A 14,750-nucleotide genomic window follows, 5' to 3' on the forward strand; every position below is an offset into this window, starting at 1 on the left:
CGTAGACCTTAAAAACTAAATATTAAATGAGATGTCTTCAATTTGCTGTGCCATAAGTAAATTGGTGTGTGTCTAGGCTGGATGTGTTCTAATAAAATGAAAGGATTAGGAAGAGGAAAGAGTAACTCCACACGATTTCTCAGAATCAAAGTTTCCACCTCTGTACTCCCAGTAGAAACTATATGTCATATGGGTGTGTGTCTATGGGAAGAGACTATATAATCACAACAGTCATAATCTTTACTCATCAAGGGTCTGTATTAGAGAGATTATGGCAAATCCTTTTATGTGCCAAAATCAAGCAGTTTTTAGGTGTAACCACTGTGTAAAAATAGACCCAATGTTTCTGCCTTAGCAAAAAACAGATGTTTTTACCTAATACCGTGTATGAATGCTACATTTAGACAACTTAAGGGTACAGGTGTGAATGCCAGTCATTGAGTAGCCATTAGTGTAATTGTGCACTTTCAAAGTTGACCACAAAGTATTGTGTGTCTTCTGAATACTTTAGTGTTACTTAAGTACTATTATTGTTATTATTATAGTAAGATGAGTATATATTTTCTCCTTATCCATTTATTCTTTAATGTAGTCACTTTTGTCTGTTGTATACCTTTTTGCTTCACTTGTCTTTCTGTCTCCTTTTCACCCCATTTATTTTCAGTTAAGCCTCTTGTAACTTTCTCTTTCCTATCTTTGTGTTTATCTTTATCTCTACCTTTATTTTATCTTTTTTAAAATCTTCTTTTCCTGAGGCTTTCTCTGAGCTTCTAAACATTCACTCTAGTCAAGTTTGGCAAATAAAAAACTTTTATGTTTGTAATCTATAAACAACTCACACATAGTTTTCTGTTAGCTAAAGTTATTAAATGCTTTGAGCATTTTTTTCAGATATGTTCAGAAATGTTTCAGTAACAGATATTTTCATGGCTATTAGGGATGTTTCTGTGTCTAATTGTAAATATTCTCTGAATTCTCCTCCAAGCTCTCCTTGTGCAGCATATGTAACAACTCTATAATGTCTTAAAAAGAATTATACATATAAATATTTAATATAGTGTGTTCTGCTTTTTGCTTATTTAAGTTCATGTGTCAGTCATTTGTCATATCATTACATATGGCTCTATGATTTTTCTCTCAATGGCTACACATTATTCCATTGTACAGCTAAATCATAATTACCATAATACAGTTATTCACTCTCCTAGTCATGAACACTTAACGATCTTTGTTTTCTTTGGTTAGGCCTTAATAAACAATATTGCATTGAACATTCTCATATATGATCTTATGGAAATACTTTTCAATAGAGAATTTGATAGAAGTAGAATCAATTATTTAAAGACTACATCCATTTCCATTTTACTATTTGATGGAGTTTTTGTAAATGGTTCCAAAAAGTGTATACCAACTAATTCTGTATGAAAGTGCATAATTCCCCCACAACTTTCATTAATTCTAATCTATGAAAATTTATGTTAAATTGTTTTACTATACATCTTTTATATTTTTAGGCATGATTTAAATATAATAAAAATAATCACTGATTTCCTCTTTTATGTATGTCAGGACCAGTACAACTTCCTGATCATTTTAGGGCAGGGTCTTAAGACACCCTCTGCCACATCTCATTAAAAGGCCCTTCATCTCTGGACGAGTCATCTGCACAACTGACTTCCAAGATTCCTTTGTGGCTCCTCCAGACAGCCTTGGTTTCCATGCGGCTTCCACATGGCTTCCTCTTCTGGTCCTCGCTGTTGTTGTTTGGGCCTCTGGTTCCATGCTCATACCTCTCCTTGCTCCAATTATCTCACTATCACCCCTGTCCCTAGGACTCCTAACCTGGAAACTTTCCATGGGCTGACACTGGCAGGCTACTCCAACTAGTCCTCAGGTGCCAGCCAGGAGCCCTCTGCCACCCATTCACCTAGAGTCTTGCTGAAACTAATTTAATCCACTGGTTTCTAGGAGAAATCTCATGAGTACTGATTACATGTGGATTCTTTATATTCAAACATTATTTTCAACCAGAGATAACAGAAAATCTATTCATTAATCACTAATTCATTCATTGATTTAGTATATGTTCATTGTGTGTCTCCATGAACTAAAAACAACAGCTTTTATATTTTTAGGCATGATTTAAATATAATAAAAATAATCACTGATTTCCTCTTTTATGTATGTCAGGACCAGTACAACTTTCTGATCGTTTTAAGGCAGGGTCTTAAGACACCCTCTGCCACCATCTCATTAAAAGGCCCTTCACCTCTGGACGAGTCATCTGCACAAGATTCCTTTGTGGCTCCTCCAAACAGCCTTGGTTTCCATGCGGCTTCCACATGGCTTCCTCACCTGGCCTCACAGAACTAGTTGTCCCTGAGAAACATAGATAGATAAACAGGCAATAACAATATTTCAGACTATACTGGGGGAAGAACAGGGCTGGATAGGTATCCAGCAAAGAAAAATTTTTGAATTCCTTACTATATTTTTAAAAATTGATTTTGATTTCTTATTCTCCAAATCACAGCTTTCTAAAAAATGTTTTAAATTCAGGTAAAGTGAACTTGGACATTTTATTTAACACATTTAAACCTAAAACAAAACCTGTTTTCTTACGTGACCTGGTCATTTCAAACAAATACATTTTGACCACACACACACACACACACACACACACACACACACACACAAAGCCATTTTTTAAATCCTAAAAGCTCTTTGCATGATATGCTATAAGTACTCAGTATAGACCTGGAAAAAAAGAAAAAGAGATATAGACTTCTTTGTATAGGTAAAAAAAAAGGGGGGGGGGGAAGAAAATGAGAAAGAAGAAAAAGTAAGAAAAGGCAGATAAAGAATAGAAAGAAGTAGGATTCTGTTATTTTTTAGTGTCTCTCTACTGATTAATAGACCACATTGTCACAACTCTCCTTTTCTTTAAGTTTTAACACATAGCCACAGAGTTCACATGTTCAAGGTTCCAGTAGAATTCTAAGTATGCCTATGTGTATATCCCCATTTCTGTTTCCTCCCCTGTATAATGAATATGTTAACACCTACCTCACAGGGTTGTTGTGAGGACCAAATATAATATTGTGTGTTTAAAGATGCTCTGTAAAATCATAAAGTGCTTTAAAGACATAAGGTATGGCTCACAGTACTCTCTGAACTGGAGTGGCTGTTGCTGGCTGGCATTATGCAGACATTTAAAATCTGTAATCAGAATAGGAGTGAAAGCAAAATGAAAATGCAAGAAGCCAAGTAAATGTCATGGACAAAAAGAGAGATGCTAGAGGAAAAGAAAAGATTTTATATTAGATAGAACAATGCAAGTGTGGCCAGATCACAAATCAATGAGTTTGTCTGAGCCAAGCAGAAGAGCGTTAGTTATAAATAAAAGAAGCGACTAAACAGAGTGCACACCAGAAGCAAGAAGCTGTCAACAGAGGTCAGAACAAAATGTCAGGCTAATAAAACAAGAGTCCAGTCTCTGAAGGACAATTCATGAGCCCAAGATGCAGCTGATGAGAAATTTCCAAGAAGGATTGAAGCAAATTAGATCTGCAATGGTACCCTGGGTTTATGCCTGCAATAAAATCTCCAGGGAAAAAAATAAAGAGGGAGGAATTGGCCAGTCATCCAGATAGTCCTGAATATTGGGCAGCTAGCAATATTGAATGGCCAATTAATACAAACATCTAGAGATAAATTGTATTTCTTTGTCCGTGGTTGAATTTAATGTGACTTCCTGTCCCACTCTGGAATGGACAGCATTGGAGACTCTCTTCAGCAGTCAGTCCACAGAATGGCCCTGATTCCAGAGATCCTGGGAGACAATTCCAGGGCATTCAGTTCAAAGAGCATCTAGCATCCCATGCAAAATATAGATTGTTAAGTGTGAAATACCCAAATTTTCCAAAAGGTCCCAAATGCCTGGTTCACATGCATAAATTATACTAACTTTAATAAGGTGTGCTGGAGAGACAAAAAAGTCTGCACCAAGCTCTATGCTCATCACAGTGAATTGCCTACTGTGTCTCACCCTAACTTGGAAGGAAGGGTACATGTTTCAATAAAACAAAATAATTCCTGCGATGTAATTAAACACTTGTGTGAGGCTCTGCCAAAGTATTCCAATTATCAATGTGTGCTTTGGTAGTGTTTCTTATCATGCTTTGTTCATGCCCAATGAGGCTACAACTAGGATATACATTTTGAGTATCTCATTTTGAAACTCGCACTATAATAGGAAAATCCATTTGTCTTTCACTGGATTTCTACTGAGGACTCAGCTCAACCTTAAATGAATATGCATCTTTCTCAAAGCATTCAGTTGATAAGTGAAGCCTTCTTCTCCAATCACTAAGTAGTTCTGATAATGAGTATTTAGAGAATACTTGCTGTACACCAGAAACTTTTGATGCATTATCACATCTAATCCTCAGAAGAGCCTTTGAATTAAGGCTTATCATTATCTCCATTGTATAAATTAGAAACAGGAGGTTTTTACCAAATAAGTGGAAGCGTACAAACTCAAAGCAAGTCTATAGATTTTCAAAGTCCCTGTGACTCCATTTAATACTTCCATGCTAGTTTTATGTATCTATGCATGTAAATACCACAGATATGTAGTGTGGAGGATGTGGGTGGGGAGAGATGATTAGGGAGAAACAAAGGAGAAAGAGAGAGAAAGAGACTTCTAATGAGAACTTTGGTTCTAGAATGGGCCTAATAATTTGAAGACCTGAAGTGATAAAAAACTGTACAACAGATCAAATGCCAAATAAGCATTCTCAATTAATCTTTATTTATGTTTCCAGCTTCATAACTACTCCAGCCATTACCTCCTTTCTCTCCCCCAAGCATATTATTCAGAAACATAGTCTTCCTGGAATGCTCACTAATGAGAGTATTTATGTGCACCTGGGAAAGAGTTACCTGTTAAGATTCTGTCTTTATTTCAGGAACTAGTTCAGCTTTAACATTTTTCATTATCATTTGGTTGTTACAATGTCTTTTTTTATTGTGTCTCTTTTTTAACTCCGCAGTGTACTTTTTCAATGCACTAATTATGTGTTAGCAGAACTGAGCATACTTGAGCTATGATGGCTCTAGGTACTTTAGACAAAGGGTGCTCAGTCTTGATAGTCATGTGGTGTTTAAAGCTTTCAGTGATTCCAAATATTGTTACTTAAAAGCACACAGCATTCCATTAACACAATAGGTGTGTTCCTTAACAATGTGTATAACTAATATAGGCATAGCTTGGAGATAATTGCCAGTTTGGTTCCAGAACAGTGCCATAAAGCAATTATAAAAATAAAATGAGTAACACATTTTTTTTTTTTGGTTTCTCAGTATATACAACAGTTATATTTACACTACACTGGAGTCTTTTAAGTGTCCTATAGCATTATGTCTTAATAACAATGTATATACTTTGAGTTAAAAATACTTCATTGCTAAAAAATGCTAACAATCATCTGAGCCTTTTGCAAGTTGTAATCTTTTTGCTGGTGGAGGGTCTTGCCTCGATGTTGATGACTGCTAACTGATGAAGGTGGCGGTGGCTAAGGTGGAGGTGGCTGTGGCAATTTTTAAAAATAAGACAATACATCTTGCCCTATTGATTCTTTTGTTCATGAAAAATATCTCTGCAGAATGAAATGTATGCTTTTTACCCACAGCAGGACTTCTTTCAAAGTTAGAATCAATCCTCTTAAACTCTGCTGCTGCTTTAGCAACTAAGTTGATGGAATATTCTGAACTTTTGGTTGACATTCAACAATGTTCATAGGATCTTCACCAGGAGTAGGTTACATCTCAGGAACTACTTCCTTTGCTCATCCATAAGGAAGAATACCTAATCCATTCAAGTTTTGTCATGAGATTGCAGCAATTCAGTCACATCTTCAGGCTCCACTTCTAATTCTAATTCTCTTGCTATTTCCACTACATCTTTCGTGACTTCCTTCACTGAAATCTCAACCTCTCAAAGTCATCCATGAGGGTTGGAATCAACTTCTTCCAAAGACTGGTTAATGTGGATATTTTGACCTCATCCCATGAATTATGGATGTTCTTAACAGTATCTAGAATAATTCATGTACTCCAGAATGGATGCAGGCATAAGAATAACATTCACCTCTTTGTACATCTTCATCAGAGCTCTTAGATGACCCGGTGCATTGTCAATGATCAGTAATATTTTCAAAGGAATATTTTCTTCTGAGCAGATCTCAGCAGTGGACTTAAAATATTAAGTAAACCATGCTGTCAACAGATGTGCTATCATACAGGCTCTGTTGTTCTATTTATAGAGCACAGGCAGAGTAGATTTAGCATAGTTCTTAACAGTTCCAATATTTTCAGAATGGTAAATAAACATTGGCTTCAACTTAAAGTCATCAGCTACATTAGTCCTTAACAAGAGAGTCAGCCTATCCTTTAAAGATTTGAAGCCTGACATTGACTTCTCCTCTCTGGCTATGAAATCCCTAGATGGTATCTTCTTACACTAGAAGACTGCGTGTCCACATTAAAAATCTGTTGTTCAGTACAGCTGCATTCATAAATGATCTTAGCTATATCTTCTGGACTACTTGCTGCATTTTCTACATCATCACCTGCTACTTCACCTTGTACTTTTATTTTATTGAAATGACTTCTTTCTTAACCCTCATGAACCAACCTTTGCTGGCTTCCAACTTTTCTTCTGCTGCTTCCTCACTTCTCTCAGCCTTCACAGAATTGAAGAGAGTTAGGGCCTTTGTCTAGAATAGGCTTTGTCTTAAGTGAATATTGTGATTAATTTGGTCATCTGTTCAGATTTCTAAAACTTTCTTCACATCAGCAATAAGGTTGTTTTGTTTTCTTAACATTTGTGTGTTCAGTAGACTAGCACTTTTAATGGCCTACAAGAACTTTTCCTTGCATTCACGATGTGGCTAATTGTCTCACACAAAAGGCCTATCTTTCAGCTTAGCTCAGATTTTGACAGACCTTTCTCACTAAGTTTCATCATTTCTAGCTTTTAATTTAAAGTGAGATATGTAATCTTCACAACAGTCCTATCAGGTAATTACAAAGTATGTCATAACATATGAATAATTAAAGTGCAAACAGGCAAAATGGTGTATCCAAAGTCATAAAGCAAGTCTGTAGCACAGCTGGGACTAGAGCTCTACTCTTCTGGCTTTGTGACTTCTAGCCTAAAGACATGTCCTATTTCATGATACTGATTCGGTCCCTTTTCTAATGACTAACAACTGGGATCCTCCCTTGAAATAAAGCATCTACTACCTCAACTAACTAGGAACCGACATGTTGAGAAACATCATTCTTACAGGTAGTTTTTTTTCCCCTGTTTTTCTTTCTGTTATTACACAGACAAAATATACTATTCCATATTTCTGTCTTGTTTCTAAAAGATTATCTACTTTGATTACAGAAAATTCAAAGTTTAAGCTAAATAAATAGAAGCAGTATTTCGTCAAGGAGAGACATAGCTTCCTTGTTGAATTTTTCAGGCTTCAAAGTTTGTCTCCTCAAATACTTCTGGGCACAGCTGTTGAATGTGAGTTATTGCCTCTCCTGTTGAGTGCAAATGTAATGAAGATCATATACATTGTTGTCTTCTACAATCTCAATAAGTCAGTATGATCACAGCTTGCAGAGACCTGAACAGTCATGAGCATAAATAAAACAGCACACGATGCTATGGAAAATGTTTATTGTTTTTCAATTACTTCCAATTCCAAATCAAAGTACAAACATGCAATTATTTTGGAAAATTGTTTTCTCTTCATAAAAAGTCAAAAGAATTCTGAACTGAGTTGTCAATATTGCCAATAACTGGACAGATTAAACTTCAGTGGGTCAAATTTTGGACATTTTTCTGTATAAAATCCATGTCTCAAATCCCCTACAGTCTATGATTTCACAGGTTCCCAGATAACTTTCCCAATAAAACACAATAATCTCATTACTGTCTATATAGTACTTCACAGCTTAAAAAACATTTTTTACATATTTGTCACACTTGAATTTCAATCCTAGGAGGTAGGTATTATTATACGTATTTTATAAATGGGTAAATGAGGGTGTAAAGAAGTTAGATCATTTATTGGTATCTTAATAACTTATAAGGAGGGACATGAGGACTTTACAAGTTCTGGCTGAGGCCTACATGTTAAGTAATCAGAAAGGATGATAACATAATTGATGCTATTTTATGATAGGAATTTTCCAAATAATCTTTGTTCAGTATCTTGAGATGACTTAATCCTTTTTGTGTCCCAGGGTTTTAAGTAGAAAGCAAAATTTTAAATACCCTACAAATAAAGTATTTAAATAGAGAATGAAATTATCCTTTATAAAGTTTCAAAAGTTCTAAGTAATTCTAGAAATTAAGACTCAGAAATAAAATATTAAGTAATAACAAGATTGCTCTAAAATGACACCAAATGCTCCAATATATAAATACCAATCTTGAAGACAACAGTATGTGCCTTGAAATGTGGGCATTTTTATTTAATTGGCAATTTGCAAATTAATAGACAGATACAACATTATCACTCATGATACTCTGAAGAGAACTTCTAACAACCATGCTCTAATTTTGTCTCACTTGACTTTTTTGTTTTGTTTGTTTTTTTCTCCCACATAGACTTATTCTTAACAATTATATCCCTGTGGTGAGCTATACAATTAGGGAGGTATTCTTTCCAAACAGCAAAGTTATTTTAAAGTTCTATCTTATGATTCAATTCAAAAACTGACTTAAATATAAGAAACAATCCATTTCCAATGTAACTAAGATATCTACTACACAACTATTCTACAGTCTTCAAATCCTGGGGGTCATTTTATTATTTAATATTGACAAAATTGAGCACCAATCCCATATTCTAAGGCAATTCCAGTGATTCCTATCTACAATAGTTTGATGAAAACACAGAAAAACTATATTGTTCTATGTCTTATTCAGATTCTGGCCACCTATATGGTTGTAGACTTAATAGCATTTCTAAAAATTTATGTCCACCTGAAACCTTATTCAGAAATAGGATTTTGGAAGATGTGATTAAGTTAAGATGAAGTCACACTGGATTAAGGCAGAAGAGGAGAACCCACAGAGACACAGGGAAGACAATGTCAAAACGGAGGCAAAGATTGGAGTGACACACACAACAAAAGGAAAGCCAAGAATTGCTGGGAGATTCTAAAAACTAGGAAGAAAAAAGAAAGTATTCTTTCCCAGAGCCTTTAAAAGAAGCATGACCCCATCAGCACCTTGATTTCAGACTTTTGGCCTCTGGAACTGTAAAAGAAGACATTTTTCTTTTAGGTCACATGGTTTGTGGTAATTTGTTATGACAGCCCTGGGAAACTAATACACCTAGGCATCAAATGTATATACTATAATTAATTAAACTATTCCTGTATTCATGAGATACATAATGCATTTCTATTGCACTCCCCTCTTTAAAAATAAGCCTTCAATAAATAAAATTTTAAAAAATCACTGAAATTGTTAACTTACTATTTTGGAATTATTTCTTCAGGTTAGATTACAAACTACTTTTTTGGTAAATTATCCACTCTATAACTTATTTTTCTTTTGGCGTTTTATGGTGGTAGGAATATGAATGAGCTATCTGTGTACTTTTATATATATTTAAAATTTTATATATATATTTTTAAATGCATAAAGAACTTATCAATACTATACTTTCACTTAAAGAACTAGGAAATAAGAATAGTGAGAGTGTCTTTAGAAAGTTAAACTATAGAATGAACACACAATGAATCAGAGCAGAGATATTTTAAATCATCTAACTTGACTGAATGTATTAGCATATGTATATATGTATATATATGTATACAAAGTGTTAACCAAAGAGCATTGGCCAGTCCCAGAGGTGAAACTTCACTGCTAAGTCTCATTGTAAATTAATAAATTAATTCAGCTAATAACTCACTGATGACTTCCCATGCAGATTGCCCATGGGGACAAAATGGCCTTGTCGAGCAGAATCAAGTATTATCCCAGTTTTTGAGGCAATTACATTTCTCATTGTAAATTGAATTGACATTTAGTCCCAAGATTCTGTTTAACATTAGTCTGCCACTAAGAGATAGATCCTCTCACTAAGCTGACAAAATCAGATTTTCTAATGTCTAATGCTTCTGGTCAAACTGTGTCACCAAACCCTCTTACCTGGGGAGGCTCATAGCAGCCTGCTGTGTGTGTTTTTTCCCACAAAAGGGCTCGTGCCTATGCCAGTTAAATCAATCCTTTCTTCATGATTTTTCTCACTGCTTCTCCACATAGAACTATATTCCCTCTAGAGACTTGTGAAATATTAAATTCTATTCTATTATTTGATATTTTAGGCACCTGCCAGTTTAATCTCACTACATAATGCAGTCCACCTATCAAGAGAAGCTCACCATTCATTCACTCCTTCATACCATAACTCTTCATCAAATGACAGCTAAGTGGTAATCTGCATTCTGTCAGATGCTGAAAAGACAGGGTTTCAGTCTAGTGGGGGAAATAAACAAGTTTACAGTGCTTCAGTATAGTATTTGTAAGAGTACTGTTGGAGCTTGAAAAGGGTAACCTATCCAAATAGGTTTGGATTGAGGGCAGAGAAATGAGAGGAGATAAGGGGAGGGAAGAAGGGAACATTCTAGACAGCAACTAAAGAAAGTCCCAGAAATACAGGAGAATGGGGCTTAATTTGGAAAATGTGGCAGTTATACAACCAAAATAAAAAGACAAAGAAATGCATAAGTGGAGAATTCCTCAAAGGGTTATACTGGAGAAGTAAGCACAGATTACTCATGACCTTATTCATGCCAGGAGTCACTTGGCAGGAGCATCCACGCTGAGATCCTCTATCATTCTAGTCTATTGTGTTTGTAACTCTACCAGGGGTTGCCAAGCTTTTTCTGTAAAGTACCAGATAGCAAATATTTGGTTTGTATTCCGGAGGGTCTCTGTCATAACTATTCAACTCTGCTGTTGCAGCCTGAAAGCAGCCATAGACCCAGCCCAGCCCTTCTGGAGGGATGTTAACCTTAGCATCTTGTGAGCCAGTAGAATGAAGCCCATGCCGGGACCAGAAAACTGGTTGTTCTTCTAGTTAATGATTATCGCTGTGTATGCCACATTGACCTAAGTACAAGACTGGGTCTGTTCAAGGTTGGTGACCAGAGAAACTCCATTTTGGGCTCTGTCTTTTCAATAAAGGTGATTAATATCACAGACACATAATACATTAATACCATCACATTCATAATAAATAGAAACCTCAAAATGTTCAAAACTTGTAAAAATAAAAACTTTATATATTTGTACAGAATGCTAAACACTGCATTGTTTCTTCTCACCTTCATAATAACTTCATGAAGCTTGAAAGTAAGATTTTAGTCAAATTATTTCCAAGACCCAGGAGAGTGGCACACAGGAGTTGTGTTTAAATTCATTTGACTTAGAGCACATATTATTTTCTCCTTTAACAGTTGAAAAATTTGACCCCACAGAGATTAAATAGTTCATCTGTGTCATGCTGAAGTGTCAGAGGTAGAACTAATATCTAGATTATATGACTCCTAGATTTTTAATTTCAGTTATACTCTGTAGTCACAAATATGAAAAACATAAAGGCCTATACAAGTAGTATAATTGATAATGCATAAATATACCAAAATTATGAATCCATCTTCTATGGAACGGGCTTAAGATTTTTGTCTGCTCAAATCTCTCCTTCAACAAGGAGATGACTCCCAATTTTCACTGCAGGAATGCTGTGTTTATGAAAGTGACCCAGCCTGTTTGCCTGGTTGTTTAGTTCACACATGGGCATCTGGCCCAAACAAGGCCATAGAAGGACTTCTCTGGATATTTTAGAATCTGTCACTAAGAAAGAGGCTATAAAATATAAACTTAGGTGATTGTCAGAACTGTCAGTCTGTCACTGAGAAAGAGACTGTAACTGTCACTGAGAAAGAAACTGTAAAATATAAACTTAGGAGCTGTTAACAGTTTTATCATGTAAACTGGAGAGCAAAGACATCTGGCTTGCAACAAAGGAGAAAAATGAAGCACCCCACAACAAGATGCCTGGATAAAGTTGGATTCGAGTCTTGATTCAGCTGTTCCAGATACCTAACTATAATCTTATTCCTGGGTTTCATGGAACTCTAAAATACATTTCCATTTTGACTTAAATTACTTTGGCTTCTATCTCTTTTTTTTCACTAATTAAAAGGTAAGAATTAATAGAGAGTCATTCAGTAGGCAAAAAGTCAATGCTTACCTGTGTTTATTTGATTTGAATCTGGAAAATGTCTACCCTAGTAAAGAGAAGAATTAAGAAAGCTATTCAGAAAAAAATTATATATGTGTGTATATTTATTATATTATCATAGCCATTATATATTATTAATATTAATATATAATAATTTATAATGTATAAATTATTATCTTCTGAAATCTTCAGAAACAAGTCACAAATTCCCAAATGGAAAAAAGAAACAACACCCTGTCTGACTAAATATGTTAGCTTGATGCCCCAAAAACCCATAGAAATTATTTATATTCATACAATGATGAGTTAACTAGATTCAGATAAAATTTTGATCCTTAGTCTTACAGAGAAAAATGCCATTGATTGAAGCTGTGCTATAAATGTTATGTTTGAGGCTGATGACAAAAATGAACTTTACTCTATCATCAAAACAAAGCTACTGAATGGTGTATAAAGCCAACTCTCAATTGAATCTATTGACCCACATAAAGACTTTGCCTCTGTATTAGTTCAGAGGTGGTCAAGGATCAGCAAAGTGTGGTCACTTGTCAATAGTTGATTTATAATTGAAAAATATTTCAGATGACATAATCGGCATACCCAAACATATTTGGCCCTGAATAATTTGAACAGAGCGCCTTATTTTCCCTCAGGTCCCATGAGCACAGGGAATTTGAAAGAAATAGCTGTCCTATTTGAAATAAATGAAACCAAAGGATTGTATAAGCATCACCATCTGTTTCTGATATGTCATGCCTCCTCATCTAAATATATAATGCAATTTTCTAGGTTAGTGGTTCTCAAAGTATGGCCCCTGAACCAACAGCACAAGCATCACCTGAGAACTTGTAAAATATGCAAATATTGAGCCCCACTCAAGACCTACTGAATCAAAAACTCTGGGTGTAGGGCCAGCAATCTGATTCTGCTGCATACCAAAGTTTGAGAACCACCACTCCAGGATGAGCAAAGTTCATTAAGGACATTTTGGGAGGAATAAGAAGTAAGGAATGCACAGTGAGAATGCTTACATACACTTATTTTGGCAATAAGATAACCAGTCTCACATAACCAAATGATTTAATATGCCCATTTTTAATAGCATGCATGATAAATATATTATTCCTGGATGTATTTGACTTGTGTAAAAATAAACACTTGGGCATCATACTAGTAACATGACTCTAATATGTACAGGCTTTACACAATCCATTCTTGGATTATTCTTTCTCATTTTCTTAGGCAATTACAGAGAACGATGGGGGTCACCCAGGTCTTTTGCTAGGTAATTGAAAGTTTGAATATTTTAATAAATTATTTTCATTTTTAAAATGTGTTTAACTTATTCTTATAAAGTGAGAAACGTCTTATGCACTTGGGCATGATTACACTAATTCAGTCTGAATTATATTTTGGAAGAACCAATAAAATAATTATAATCATAATATATATTAACAAGTCAGCTTTTTATGTTTCTGAGTGGCTCAGTCAGTTAATTTTGTGATAGGAAATTGTCAGTTTTCTCTAAATGACTAAATTGCTGTTTCAACAAAAGTTACTCAAATTGGGAGGAAAATGTTACTGAGTATTTCTTCAATTAATTGAGCTCTGCAAACCCATAAACTGCAACTCCATTTTCAAATTAGAGAGTTTTTTGGTGACAACTGCATCTTGTTTTTACAACATAGAACTTCTCAAATTTATATTTGAAAAAATATATTTTAATATAATTATATTTATTCATTGGTTTTTATTATTATTAGAGAATATTATCTTTACTTACTACTGACAACATTTATACAAAGATATTCTGTATCTGCCTTTCATTCTTTAGCCAAATGATTTTTTACACAAACACTTGCCACGACAGTACAGGCTACTTAAGGAGTTTCGATACTCCAATTGAATTTATTTTGTAATCTTAATTGCACATTTTTATTTATCTGTTCCCAGGTTTAAAGTGAATATTTTGGTTTTTAAAATGAGAAAAAAGTCATTTTATATTTATGTAAATCTCTCTGTAGCAAGATCAATATTACAAAAATTTATTATACATATGGTCACTTTGATTAAACACTACAAAACAAAATTATATTTTATAATTATAAGAAAATTATAAGTTGATTTCTTTGTAGTTCGTTGTTGTAGATATATATCAAAATATATACTTGGGAGGCTGAGGTGAGTGGATTGCCTAAGCCCGTGGGTTCGAGACCCGCCTGGGCAACTTGGTGAGACCTCATCTCTACAATAAATCAAAAAATTAGCCAGGTGTGGTAGTGCGCGCCTGTAGTTTCAGCTACTGGAAGGCTGAGGCAGAAGGATCGCTGGAGCCCAGAGGGTCGAGGCTGCGGTGGCCGGGAGCGGCCACTGCACTCCAGTCTGGGCGACAGAGTGAGACTCCAACTCAAAATATATATATAA

At 34.9% G+C, this 14,750-nt stretch overlaps 1 protein-coding gene across 3 annotated transcripts in view; it reads left to right on the top strand.

Annotated features, from left to right (window-relative positions):
- Positions 1-14,750, top strand: part of MSR1 (macrophage scavenger receptor 1) — a 76,694-nt gene that overhangs the window by 48,578 nt on the left and 13,366 nt on the right. The window contains exon 9 of one of the 3 annotated variants that reach the window (XM_008063265.2): positions 1,570-1,808. The exons of the other annotated variants lie outside the window; for them this stretch is intronic. Within the exon in view, the coding sequence (XP_008061456.1) occupies positions 1,570-1,610 (41 nt within the window). The 3' untranslated portion in view covers positions 1,611-1,808. Of the gene's footprint in view, positions 1-1,569; positions 1,809-14,750 lie in introns of those variants that run through there. 3 annotated transcript variants of the gene reach the window in all.

This window comes from Carlito syrichta, unplaced genomic scaffold, assembly GCF_000164805.1.
Source record: "Carlito syrichta isolate Samal-C Ts95f unplaced genomic scaffold, Tarsius_syrichta-2.0.1 Scaffold306694, whole genome shotgun sequence".
Lineage (NCBI taxonomy): Eukaryota > Metazoa > Chordata > Mammalia > Primates > Tarsiidae > Carlito > Carlito syrichta.